The 12,367-nt window shown below is 39.1% G+C and overlaps 1 protein-coding gene across 3 annotated transcripts in view; it reads right to left on the bottom strand.

Annotated features, from left to right (window-relative positions):
- Window positions 1–11,751: 11,751 nt before the first annotated feature.
- The window catches only part of CACNA2D3 (calcium voltage-gated channel auxiliary subunit alpha2delta 3), an 827,558-nt gene continuing 826,942 nt past the window's right edge, over window positions 11,752–12,367 (bottom strand). For all 3 annotated transcript variants that reach the window (XM_046679102.1, XM_046679095.1, XM_046679111.1), the window contains one exon: window positions 11,752–12,115. In XM_046679102.1, coding sequence (XP_046535058.1) covers window positions 12,023–12,115 — 93 coding nt within the window. In that variant the 3' untranslated portion in view covers window positions 11,752–12,022. The remainder of the gene's footprint in view (window positions 12,116–12,367) is intronic.

Genomic DNA, 12,367 nt, shown 5'->3' on the forward strand with positions numbered 1-12,367 from the left:
CTTTCGAGAATAGCAGCTCCTCTCACCTTCCCCGCACCAGCTGATTTTCTATCATCAGATCTTAGAATAATTTCACTCTTTCTAAAACCAAAAAACAGTCCTAGTTCCAAACTGCAATTCATTAGGAGAGGTTCCATGGGCTTGTCAGACCTCGTGCCACATGCTTGCACTAAAATGGGTTTCATACGCTTCCATGGGGCAACAGTCTGCGTTCACTTAAGACGCCTACCATGTGGTTGGGAATTTTTATTTGAGATTTGGAAAGGGAGCAGCGTGAGGTTCAGACAAGGACCTCTCTGCTCATACTTGTGTCTGTGGGCAGCATGGATGGGAAGCACGAGAACTGGTTCTGGTATGAATCCTGGGAGGGTAAAGTGAGTCAGAGCATGACTACAATTGAAGGTCTTTGAGCTTTATTGGTGGACGCAAGGAAGCCCTTTCAGGTTTTTAAACAGAAAAGTGGAATAATCCAAGAAGATTGGTAATCAGATTTATTTCGATTGTATAAGATTTATACCAGGACTTAGAATAATGGATGATATTTGTGAGAGCTTTCTGCTTTCCAGGCACCATCTTTACTCTTGACCTATGTGAAAGCATGTACTCCCTATAATTGCCCTGCAAGGAGGCCTTTTATTATCCCTGTTTACAGGTGAGAAGACCACATTCCATTTAAGCACAGGAATTGACCCAAAGTTGCTCAGTTTACTCAGTAAACTGCAAAGCCAGGATTCAAATTCTCATTTATCTAATTCAAAGATTTATTCTATGCATCTTTCTTACCCCAGAGGACGGTGCTGAGGCAGCAGGGCTGAGAGGCTGTCCCTTCAGTGAGAAGTGATAAAGGCCTGAAGCAGATGGAGGTGGGGGGATGCCAGATGTGGGAGACAGGGCAGGAGAGGGATGAATGGGACTGGGTGCTGACTGAAGGGGCCTTGAGATATTTCTCTTTGTTCCAGTCTCTGTGTGAGCAATAGGAATATAGAACCAGGGGTCTCCCCTCCCCTCAAGGGACTTCCTCTCTAGTCCTGAGACGGGAGCCACACAGTATGACAACATCAGGGCTGGGCTTGCTGTATGGTAGACCCAAATAGCTGCGAGAGGTGATAAAAGCTGGAAGGGTGGGTCAGAGTTCCTCCTGTGAAGTCAGTGTAGGAGGTGGATAAGACAGCCCTTACTGATAGAAGGTGTTATTGACTGAATGTTTGTGTCCCCCCAAAACGCCTATGTTGAAGCTCTAACCCTTCCGTGTGACTGCGTTGAATATAGGACCTTTAAGGAAGTGATCAAGGTTAAATGAGATTGTAAGGGTGGAGCCCAGATCTGATAGGACTATAAAAGAGGAAGAGACATCAGAGATCACTCTTTGTCCACCATGTGAGGACATATCAGGTGGGCAGCCATCTACCAGCCAGGAAGAGAGCTCTCACCAGAAATCAACCCTGCTAGACCTTGATCTGGGAGCCCCCCAGTCTACGGTATTTTGTTATTGTAGCCTGAGCTGACCAATATAGAGGGTTTGCTCAGTGCCTATTCCAGGTACTCCTCACCCTTCATGAGATGGGTAACTAAATGAGGAAACTGAGGCATGTGGCTATGTGGTGTACTTGGAAGAGAGTATTTTCCAAGTATAGCCTTTAATATATGCTAATTAGATCTATATTACTTATGGAGTTAGTTAGTCCCTATTTACTCTTACTTAGGTTTTATCCACTTGACTGTCACGGTCTGGGAGAGGTAAATTAAGGTCTCCTTCTGCTGTAATCTTTTGTAACTATTACTGACTGTACTCCTGATAGTTCTGTTTGAGACATTTTGATGATTTCATTTGCTAATGAGCTGTGTCCATTTTTGTCTTAATGCTTATTGCCTTAAATTCAACCTTGCATATTTTCTTTTTTTGAGGAAGATTAGCCTTGAGCTAACATCTGCCACAAATCCTCCTCTTTTTGTTGAAGAAGACTGGCCCTGACCTAACATCCATGCCCATCTTCCTCTACTTTATATGTGGGATGCCTGCCACAGCATGGCTTGCCAAGCAGTGAGTATGTCTGCACCCGGGATCCAAACCAGCGAACCCTGGACCACCGAAGTGGAATGTGCGAACTTAACTGCTGCACCACGGGGCCAGCCCCCAACCTTGTGTATTTTTAACATTATGCATCATCTTTCTTCATTTCTTTCTTCTTTTTAAACCTTAAAAAAAAAATTCCAACATGTTTTTAGATTACTGGAATATGTGCTTTCTGTCATAGCTACCTGCAGGTGAGTATCACAATATAATTTCAAGCATGTGCTTTATGCCATATAGAACAAAGGTGACTCAAGGGGGCATTTTGGCTCTTTGCTCATCAGCTGTACAATTTTCTCAAGTTACTAAATCCCTTGGGCCTCAGGTTGTTTTGTTTTGCTTTGAATCTGTGAAACGGAGCAATGCCAGCATCACAGGTCCATTGTGTGAACTCACGTGATCAAAGATGTACCCTATGCGTTTGGTGGTCAATGGTAGTGATTGGTACTGTGTGGTCTTGAGAAAATACCCATCCATCTGGGAGGCACAGCATCCCTTTCATTTTTAGAAATATTGCTTTACCTAACTTATTGGCACACATGCATTAGTTTGACCTATTCATCCCCCACTAAAGAAATCAAGAAAATGTGGAAAAATGGAAATGACATGCCAAATTTAAGGGACTTATGATAAAAGAAAACAACTATATTTTAAGAATACAACAGTTTATTAAAGAGAAAGGAGAAAGATGGTATGTTCAGCTTCTATTTTGTCACGAATTAGCCACAAACTATGTAAGTCAAGTTCATGTCTTCCTCACCTCCCACTGCCTTATCAACCTTCTGTTATCTCCCCTCTACCTCCTACCACCTAAACTCTTACTCTACTGAGACTATTACTAAACCCAAGGACAAGTTTCATTCCTTATATTTTTTACCACATGATACAATTGACACTTCTAAATATTCCCTTCCTTTTCAAAGCATACACATCTCGTGGCTTCTCCTGTTTTCTTCCAATTGTCCTGGCCATTGCTTCCTGGTCCCTTTGCCCACCCTTCCTTAGCTCTTCAATGCCAGAGCCCCTCATGATCTAAACCCTCCTCTTCTCATTCTATAGGCTTTTCTAGGCTCCCATTTCATCCACTATATGTAAACTGATGCACTTGAAATTGTATCTTCAGGTTCAACTGTTTACTTGTGGACTCCTATATCCATTTGCTTGCTGGACATCTCCACTTGAATATTTGTCAGGGATCTTAAACCAGGAATCTCCCTGTTAGTACTCATCTCTTTCCACCCACCTCATCCCCTACTTCCCAAATCTGTATTCTTTACTTCTGAATTCTTTACTTCAGTCAATGGTACCACTGTGAACCCATCTGCCAATCCAACAACCAAGGTATCACTCTTGACTCCTTTCTTTTCTCACTTCCACAACTGGACCATGATGAAGTCTTCTGCTAACTACATTATAAATGTGTTCATTTTTGTCCATACTCATTGCTGGTTTATTACAATACCTAATTAACTGTTTATTTTCCTTCTATTCTTCGCTCCTCCAATCCTTTCTCCTCTCTGTGGCCAGAATGACCTTTATAAACTTCAAATCTAATGAAGTCACTTCCAGAACTGGCCTAAAACATTGACCATTGTCTTCTTTGGACAAAATCTAAGCTTTGTTTGTTCTCCACACCTACATCCCTTCCAGGCTCTGTCAAATTCTATTTCCATTCCTAAAACTAAAGTCAGGCTTTGGTGATACAAATGTGGCATCAGAATTAAGATGTGTTCTGAGCATACAATTCCTAACAGCAAATCAGTTTAGTAAATATGGGTATCACATTCACGTGATCCAGCTCAAAGTATATAACTAAACTGCAATCTCTTAACCTGGATTCAGCAACCTAGGGGATCTCCTCCAATTGCATGGAGAATTTAGGAGATTCACCGGGTTATCAGATATTTAAATGTTTAAGACCAATAAAATCTTATGACCATTGTTTGATATGAATTAAATGAATTGGGTTATGTTGGGACTTGATAGAACTAAAATATTTTACTATATAGCAGACCATCTCATCACTATGTGGCATAGCAAAGAATAGGATACAAAAGTTACAAAATTAGCAATAAAAAGTAATATTATTACTAAATTATAAGCATAATAATTACTATCCCCAATGATGGCTAAAGCGTGATAGCAACAGTACTGTTGCCCAAGATTGAGTGGCAATGACTCATCACTACTAAACTAAACTTCAAATGGAAGGGTGTAGAATGTCGTGGCGTTATCGGTAACAGTATTGGAGGTTACGTCACCAACTGGGAAATGTGGTAGTTCATAGTATAGCCACTTTATTGATACCACAATTGAGATGACAGCAGTAAAGCATGGTGATATTATGACATTATTGCTATTGCAATTATAAGTAGCATAGCAAGGAACAATCATTGTGACCAATGGTATAATACATTGAAATAGAGTAAAGCACATAATGGTGCAGTCATGACTAAATGTGTACAAGTATGACAGGACTGACTACTGACATAGAGACTAGTATGAATAGCAGTGTAAGATAAAATTATTGTGTCTGTTACTCTTAGAAGTAATGGATACCGTAGCCTATCAATATGCACAATGATGATGACATTATTACTACTATCATCATGTCCATATTGGATGCAGTGTAGGTTAGTATAGAATATGGCATAGCAGAGAAATATCAGTGTTACTATTCAGAGCTAAATTTAAAATTAAAATCTAACAATCTGTGTGTTATGCTATATAATCTTTTTTGCCAGCTTGACAGCCAGCACAAATTGACTAAAGCACAGACAGCCTGGCACAATTAGTAATGTCTGAATACTGCCATCACCAGAGGTAAGGTATAATTTAGGATGGAATGGTTTAGAGTTGTGGGCAAAAGAAAAGAGCTAAAAGTACCAATGATAATATTAAAGCAGAAGAAAGTAGAGGAGGTCAATGCAGCACAGGATGATATTGTAGCTTTGCTTTTACAAAATTGGTTCAAATACTTGAAAACATATTATATAGTAATTTTATTTCTAAGGAACCTGTAGTATTATTATTACCAGAATGAGTATGAGGTATTGATATAATAGTAAAAATAATTAAAATAGTAGTGGCTAATAATTGTTGAAGTCACCACCTCCTGTGCAATTAGAAGTACTCCTTATTTAGGTTTCTTGTCTCAGTGAAACCTCAGAACAACACTGTGAGATGGGTTCTGTGATTAGCTCTTTCATATAGATGAGAAAACTGAGGCTTAACACTATCGGGTACTTTGAGCAAAATCACACAAGGAGTATGCCTTGAAGCTGTGACTCAAACCTATTTTTTGGCTGGCTGACTTCAGCGATTTTGCATTATATAATATTCATTATAGTCTCTTTGGTGGTGTCAGAGTAGTATGTTAAATGTGACATACTGTAGTTATAACAACACTAAAACTAAAAATAATACTAATGAAAACTAAAATATTGTTGCTATCCATTTTGGAGGTAGCAATTTATTATGGTATCATTGTTGTTTCTGAATTTATAGGAACAAAAGAAAACATAGTACAGATCACTATTTACCCTGGTATTAGAGGAAATACACTATAGAGCATTATAGTATCCCTGATAATAATGTAAAATGACATAGTTCTCTTAGTATCACACACTGCTCATGTATTATTGAACTATACTTATATGCACTATATCTTATTGCACTTATCTTATGTGCACCGTATCTATTATAGCAAAGAATAATAACATGATTGATGCTAAATATACTCAGCATAGTATATGATATTTACATAAAACTATAAATTACAAGCAGTGGGACTCTCATAATATGTGCGGTCAATCAGAATATTGTTTTATTACTGCACTAAACCAAAATGCATTGATATATTAGTTCTGTAAATATTTGAATAGTCTATCTCTTCAGTGAATACTTGCTGTTTAAGTATTAGAATGGTTATGCTAGTATTTTTGCTAAAAATATAAATATCACGCATTAGTTATTATAGTAGCAGAAATGCTTCCATTTTGAAGGCAAGCATGACATGGCTTAGCAGGAATATTATCACAAATGCTAAGATTATAGGACCGTCATGTCAAGTGGTGCAGCAAAGCTATTCCTTTTAATATCAGAGGTGGCACAGAACCTGAGTGATTCCTGAGTATGTTGGGCAAATTGCAAGGTGGTGTAAAAATGAGGAAGTCACAGTCCATAGTCCTTCCTTTGAGGAGCAGTGGTGCTCTTTAACTAGTCCACTGAAAATCTTCAGTCACAGTGGTACTTTTCCAGGTGCAGGGTATAAGTATAGTATAGACCAGTGGGCTCCAATTTGGCACTTCTGTTGTTGCTACTAAAACTGCTGGCCACATTAGCATAGTAGCTGTATTGTTCTCACAACTAGAAGTAAGGTAGGACTATGTAAAAGGGAGGGCAGTGTTATTGTTAGAAAAAGTACATAGAGCATAATTGTGCTATTGCTACTGAAATTGATGAGAGTGTCATTGGGGCACCATATTGTGGAATAGGAATATTGTCAATTTTTCTGTTAAAACGGTATATGGAATAATACAGTAGTAATGCCGGTGCCAGCATTACAGACAATATAATGCAATATGGTTGAGTGGAATTGTTCTTCACTGAGTCTTGATGATAATACATGGCACGAAAAGAAAGTGACATGGTGAAAACTGACAAGGTGGCAACGTAAACAGAACATAGGTCCTAGAGTCCATTAAGCTGGCTTCAAATTCTGGCTTTGTCCATCACTGCCTGTGTGACTTGGTACAGGAGTGTGATCTCTCTGAACCTTAGACCTGTCATCTGCCACATGCGCCTTCTCCTGGCTTGTGCCTGCTTTTACTGTAAAGGGTTATGTGAAATAATTATTGTGAAGTGCTTTTCACAGTCAGCACTCTGTAAATGCCCTCATCTCCATCCTGAGCTTATTGCTATAGGTTGGAGATTATGTGGTAGCATAACTGAATAGCACCTTCGAGGACAATATAGAATTATTTGTCAAGATAAGGATAGTATGACTATAATTTAGTCCTCTTCTTGATGCTACTGTTAGTAGTGGCATATCAGGCCATTGTGACAATATCTTATTAAAAAGATATCACCCAAATATTTCTCTCTCCACCTAGTTTATTGTTAACCATTTGGAGCTGGGATAATTACATTATGGTGCTGTTTGGTAGAGGATTTTGTGGTAGGATTTTTGTTAACAAGATTCTTGGCAGCTTAACATAGCGGGATACAGCAGTAATATGACACACAATATTATAGTTTAGGGCCACACAGCACAGCATAGGTTGAGGAAAGTAAGTGCTTTAACACAGCCTCTTCTGGCAGCAGCAATGTGATTTTATGCTTCGCTGTATTATATGTAATTGTGGGAACAGAAGCGATAATATACTGTGCGTAACTCCATTATGTCAGCCTATACCCTCCACCTTACAATTCGAGCAGCAGTAATGCCGGCATGCTGTCGTGAGTTACGCTCTTTACATTTGTAGTTACATCAATATAAAGACAATAGATTACACAGGGCAGTTACAGTGTTTGAAATAGTGCTGGTTTGTATGATGGTAAAGTAAAAATCACGCAGGCACATTTGCACTATCGTACTTCCAGTATCAATAGCACTGACACTCTCCTAGCACACGTGTCTGTAAGTTGCAAGGATATCCCTAATTCATCATATCATGAGAGCTTCAAGAATTGGCAGCAGCAATATTCTAAATCAAGGAGTTGACAAACTATGGCCCATGTGTCAAATCTGGCCCATTGCCCGTTTTGTACAGTTTTTCAGGCTAAGAGTGATGTTTACATTTTTAAATGTTTGAAAAAAACTCTAAAGAAGAAGAATACTTTGTGGTGTGAAAATTTATGAAATTCAAATTTCAGTGTCCTTAAAGAAAGTCTCACTGGAACACAGGTGCTTCGTGCTACAACGGCAGAGCTAAATTGCTGCAACAGAGACTGTCTGATCCACGAAGCCTAAAATATTGACTCTGGCCCTTTACAGAACAAGTTTGCTGCCCTCTGGTTTAAACCATCCTGCATTACCTAAAATGTGTATATGAGTAGAAAGTACTGTATTTTGAATGTAGTAAAAATGTAGCCATCGTGTCATATTATAGTATGCTGTTTCTAATCATAGTTAACAAAAATGTCACTATAATTTACTATTGTATATTGCCTTTGGTGTCCAAATGCTGCTGAATTACAGCATCCTAAACTTGACTTGCTACCTATCCGAGTGGACTGGGGTCTGCCGCAGTATCGGACTCTGGTTCACAGTATTGGTACGTATGTATAAGGTACCTAGTATTGTAATGGTTAAGGGCAAAATGTGTGGAGTAAGGCCCTGCCCTTTACTGGCTCTAGCACCTCTGGGTAACTTGCTGGTTGACCCTCAGCTTCCTCATCAGGAAATGGGAATAGTAGCAGGTGCATGACATGTAAAGTGCTCTGCATAGTACCTTGTAAGTAGAAGGCTTTGATAACTGGTATTGTAGGGGTGGTTTATTTATTCATTCAGCAAACACTTCCTGAGGGTCACTGAAGTTGAGGAGCAATTCCAAGCATCAGGAATATGGCAGTGAACAAGACAGATAAGGCCCCGCCCTCACAGGGTGTGGGGAGGGGAGACTGAGAGTAAAGAGAAAACTGCAGGTCCTCAGAAGCACCATGCTGTGACTGAAAGAGCGGGCAGTGAGAGAGCAGGCCTTGGGGCTCAGTGGAAGACCACTGAGGCCTGGATGACAAGAGGGAGCCCACTGTCTGAATATTTAACATACAACATAGCTGCATTGCTACTGAATTGAACCTGTAGTTTAGTATTTTACACTATGCAAGGGATCCCTAACATTTGTGAGTGAACCTCCATAATTAAATGCCACATGGGGCTCCAGAAGGTCCATGACATCTATTAATTTGTAAAGACAAAAACCTCAATGATTATTAAAGGATTGGAGCAGGTTTTTCAACTTTCGCACTATTGAAAAACTCAGCTGAAGAAGTCTTTGTTGTGGAGGCTGTCCTGGGCTTTGTAGGATGTTTAACAGCATCTCTGACCTCTGCCCACTAGATGCCAGGAGCACCTCCCCTTGCCCCAAATTATGACACCCAATGTCTCCAGACATTGTCAAATGCCCGTGGGGGACACAGTTGCCCAAGATTTGTAATCACTGATTTAGGGGAAATGATGTCTGCAAAGCCCCCAGCCGGAATGTGGCTGCTGCAAGCTGGACATACGTGACAAAGTCACATTAGTGGAAATGTCCCCGACAGACTCTCCAGCATATATGTGCCAATTAGAGGCATCTTCATAAAGCTCCCAAATTTCAGACACTGCAAATGGCCCTCAAGGGTGCATTAAATTCTTACGACCTTCAATAGTCATCGTAAAAAACGGTGCTCTTCTGCTTATGATTTTAATATTTTACTAAACCATACAGTCTCTTACGACAAGAGAAGCAATATTATGCTCTGTAGTGCTGTTCTGTTCATAATGTAAATAATGCTACATTTCCTTACCCTAAATGACTTCACCTGTTAAATAGTAGTTTTTACCACCACCATTACTGCCCTATTTTAGTGTATTACATTGTCCTGATACTCTGTTCCCTTCGATACTGTGAACGAAAATGCAGCGTATGGAGTTGGCCTGTTGTTAATTTTAGGAAAGACGCAGGTGTCACTTCATTATTCTTGTCTATGCTGCTTTTACTATTCTACACTCAAGAAATATTGCAACTGTTCTATACTTTATCTAGGATAGCAATCTAAAGTAGATTTTATATAATTATGTATGTATATACATGCAAATAGACGAAGGCTTTCTACATTTTAGGAAGAACATTGCTACACTGTTACACCATGATTAGCTATAGGTGCCTTCTGGATCCGTTTCCAGTTATCTTGAATGTCACAGCCTATAATTTTGGTAACTACTTGTGCTATATAGTGCTATATTAACTGTATCACATTCTAGTCCATTTTCTTAATTATAAGTGGCAAACCATACATTTTTAATAAAAAGTTCTCTGATAGGATACCTTTGGATATGATTGGCATCAATCATATTAATACTGCAAATAGAAATCTCCTTCAAATTGTAGCAAGGGCAGGGAAACACAGCCTGTCCTCTTCCTCCTTGCTCCCTGCAGTAATGAGGACACTCCCTCACGGCACTATACCACAGTGGGTACACGGTCACCCCCGATGCTAGTAGCACGGCTCTTACTCCTACCATCACTCACCTACTTGCTTAAATGAGGATCCACTCTGGCCAGACACTCTCCTTGGAGATGGGAAAATACTGGTGAAAAAAAAAGCAGACAATGGAGTCGTTGAGGGAACAGACAATCTGAGGTGCTGGACCGGTGGGTCATTCACAGGAAAGTGATGCCTGACGATGCCGTAAGTCAACAGTGTGACTCAACTATGCTATCTTTATGTCACAAACTGTGTTAAAAACTGATGCCACTCCACTGTTTAGAATGGGATATGGAGTGAAATTATAAATATTTATATTGCACATATTTTGCATCATTAGTATTAAATTACGCACATCATAACACAATATACTTGACCAATTGCTGCCAGTGCTTCAGAATTTTAATGCAGAATGGTAGGTCGTGGGATGTTATTTTTGTAAAAAACTACGTGACAACTTGATGCTTAGCGTAAATATAATGCATTTTGATATTTTTTGGAAGGAACAAATGAATTCATTCATTTACTTAGTGCACAGAAGTGAACAATATCAATGACCACAATGGTCACGATACTAGAGCCCCATTGTTGCTAAAATTTTGACAGCTTGGCATGTTATAGTATTGCTATATTGTCAGTAATTTAAAGTAAGTATAACAATGTAGGATTGTTATTCCTATAGATGCTTGAATCATTTTAGTATAAAGTACTATTATGAGAACATCAGTTTTTCTAAAATATCAACAGCATAATGTGACTTTTTTAATAAGAGTTTAACTGGCATTCTCCACATGACCAAAAAGATGTCTGTCCTATAAAGCAAATTCTCGATTCCACCTAGGCATGGATATTATTCCACTTTATTTGGTATCCATGACCCAGTGGAATCTGTTTTCTTTGGTTCAGGATCTGGTGTTTTCGGAACGCTTACATGTCTGGGTAGTTTCACATCTTGTAATATTTGAGATCTAATTTCATCTCCTGTGCACGGGGAAAGCCAGAAGCCAAAAGCCCAGGCAATAAGCTTGAGAGTCATTTATAGTCATTGTTCTTTTCCTCCTTCAATTCTTCTCACAATAAATTCCTAGGATTTATGCCTTCTCTATTTCTAGTCCTAAATAGTTCAACACTTGATTATTATGGGAGCTTGTGTTCTCATCCAAATTATGATTTCTATTGAAGTTTAGTTCAGCAAAATTCAGGGTTCTATGTAATAAACTCTTCCATGGAGATGATGTTTTGATTCACTTTTGTAAATATTTTTATAACTGAGAGTGGAGCATCTAAACAATTGTTAAATATTTGTCCAGAATCTGCTTTAGAGCAAAGCCTCTGCCAACAACCATCCTTTCCAAGCGTCTGGAATGGGTGACTTTTTCATGCACTTTTCAGTCTGTATTCTCAGCAATAAAGTGATAATAAAACCCAAACAAGGAGATTATGATTTTAATATACTTTATTTAAAAAGTACACAGTTTTAAATTGTTTTCAATGGGTTTCAAGCAGAAGGGACACTGCCCACTTGCAGTCCCGATTCTGATGAACGGTGATTACCATGGAGCAAACTCACATTTGCATGACTGGCAAAGTAAAAAGATAACTTTTTTGTCAACATATCTTTAAGAGTTTATATTACGCACAGTTTAAAATCATGAGACGCTGATGGTTGGACTATATTTCATGTCTTCTATGTCGCACCATATTTTGGTTCACAGTTTATCCATAATTTAGCATGCCAAGAGAACATCTCAGTCAGTGTCACCTTGAGAAGAGCATCAAAAGCAGAGGGAACAGGATAAGGACCATCTTGGCTTGGACGCCCGGTGCACCTCCACACTCTCTTGCGTTTTCCTGTGGGAAAAGGCAGGGTTGGTTAGAGCAGAGATAGACTCCAAGATGCACTAAACTTTCCAAGCGATGTTGAGTCCCCAGACCTCTTGCCCCTCTCCAATGTATGAACAAAATCTTTTGGGTGCTAGATAACACAGTGAAATACACTTGTCTAAAGTTTCATGAAAGCTAGTGATGAGAATCTCTGATTTCAGTTGTCATTGCATAAGATATTCAAAATTATTCTTTGCATACTATTATGTAGAACATTTA

The sequence above is a fragment of the Equus quagga genome, chromosome 1, assembly GCF_021613505.1.
Source record: "Equus quagga isolate Etosha38 chromosome 1, UCLA_HA_Equagga_1.0, whole genome shotgun sequence".
Classification (NCBI taxonomy): Eukaryota; Metazoa; Chordata; class Mammalia; order Perissodactyla; family Equidae; genus Equus; species Equus quagga.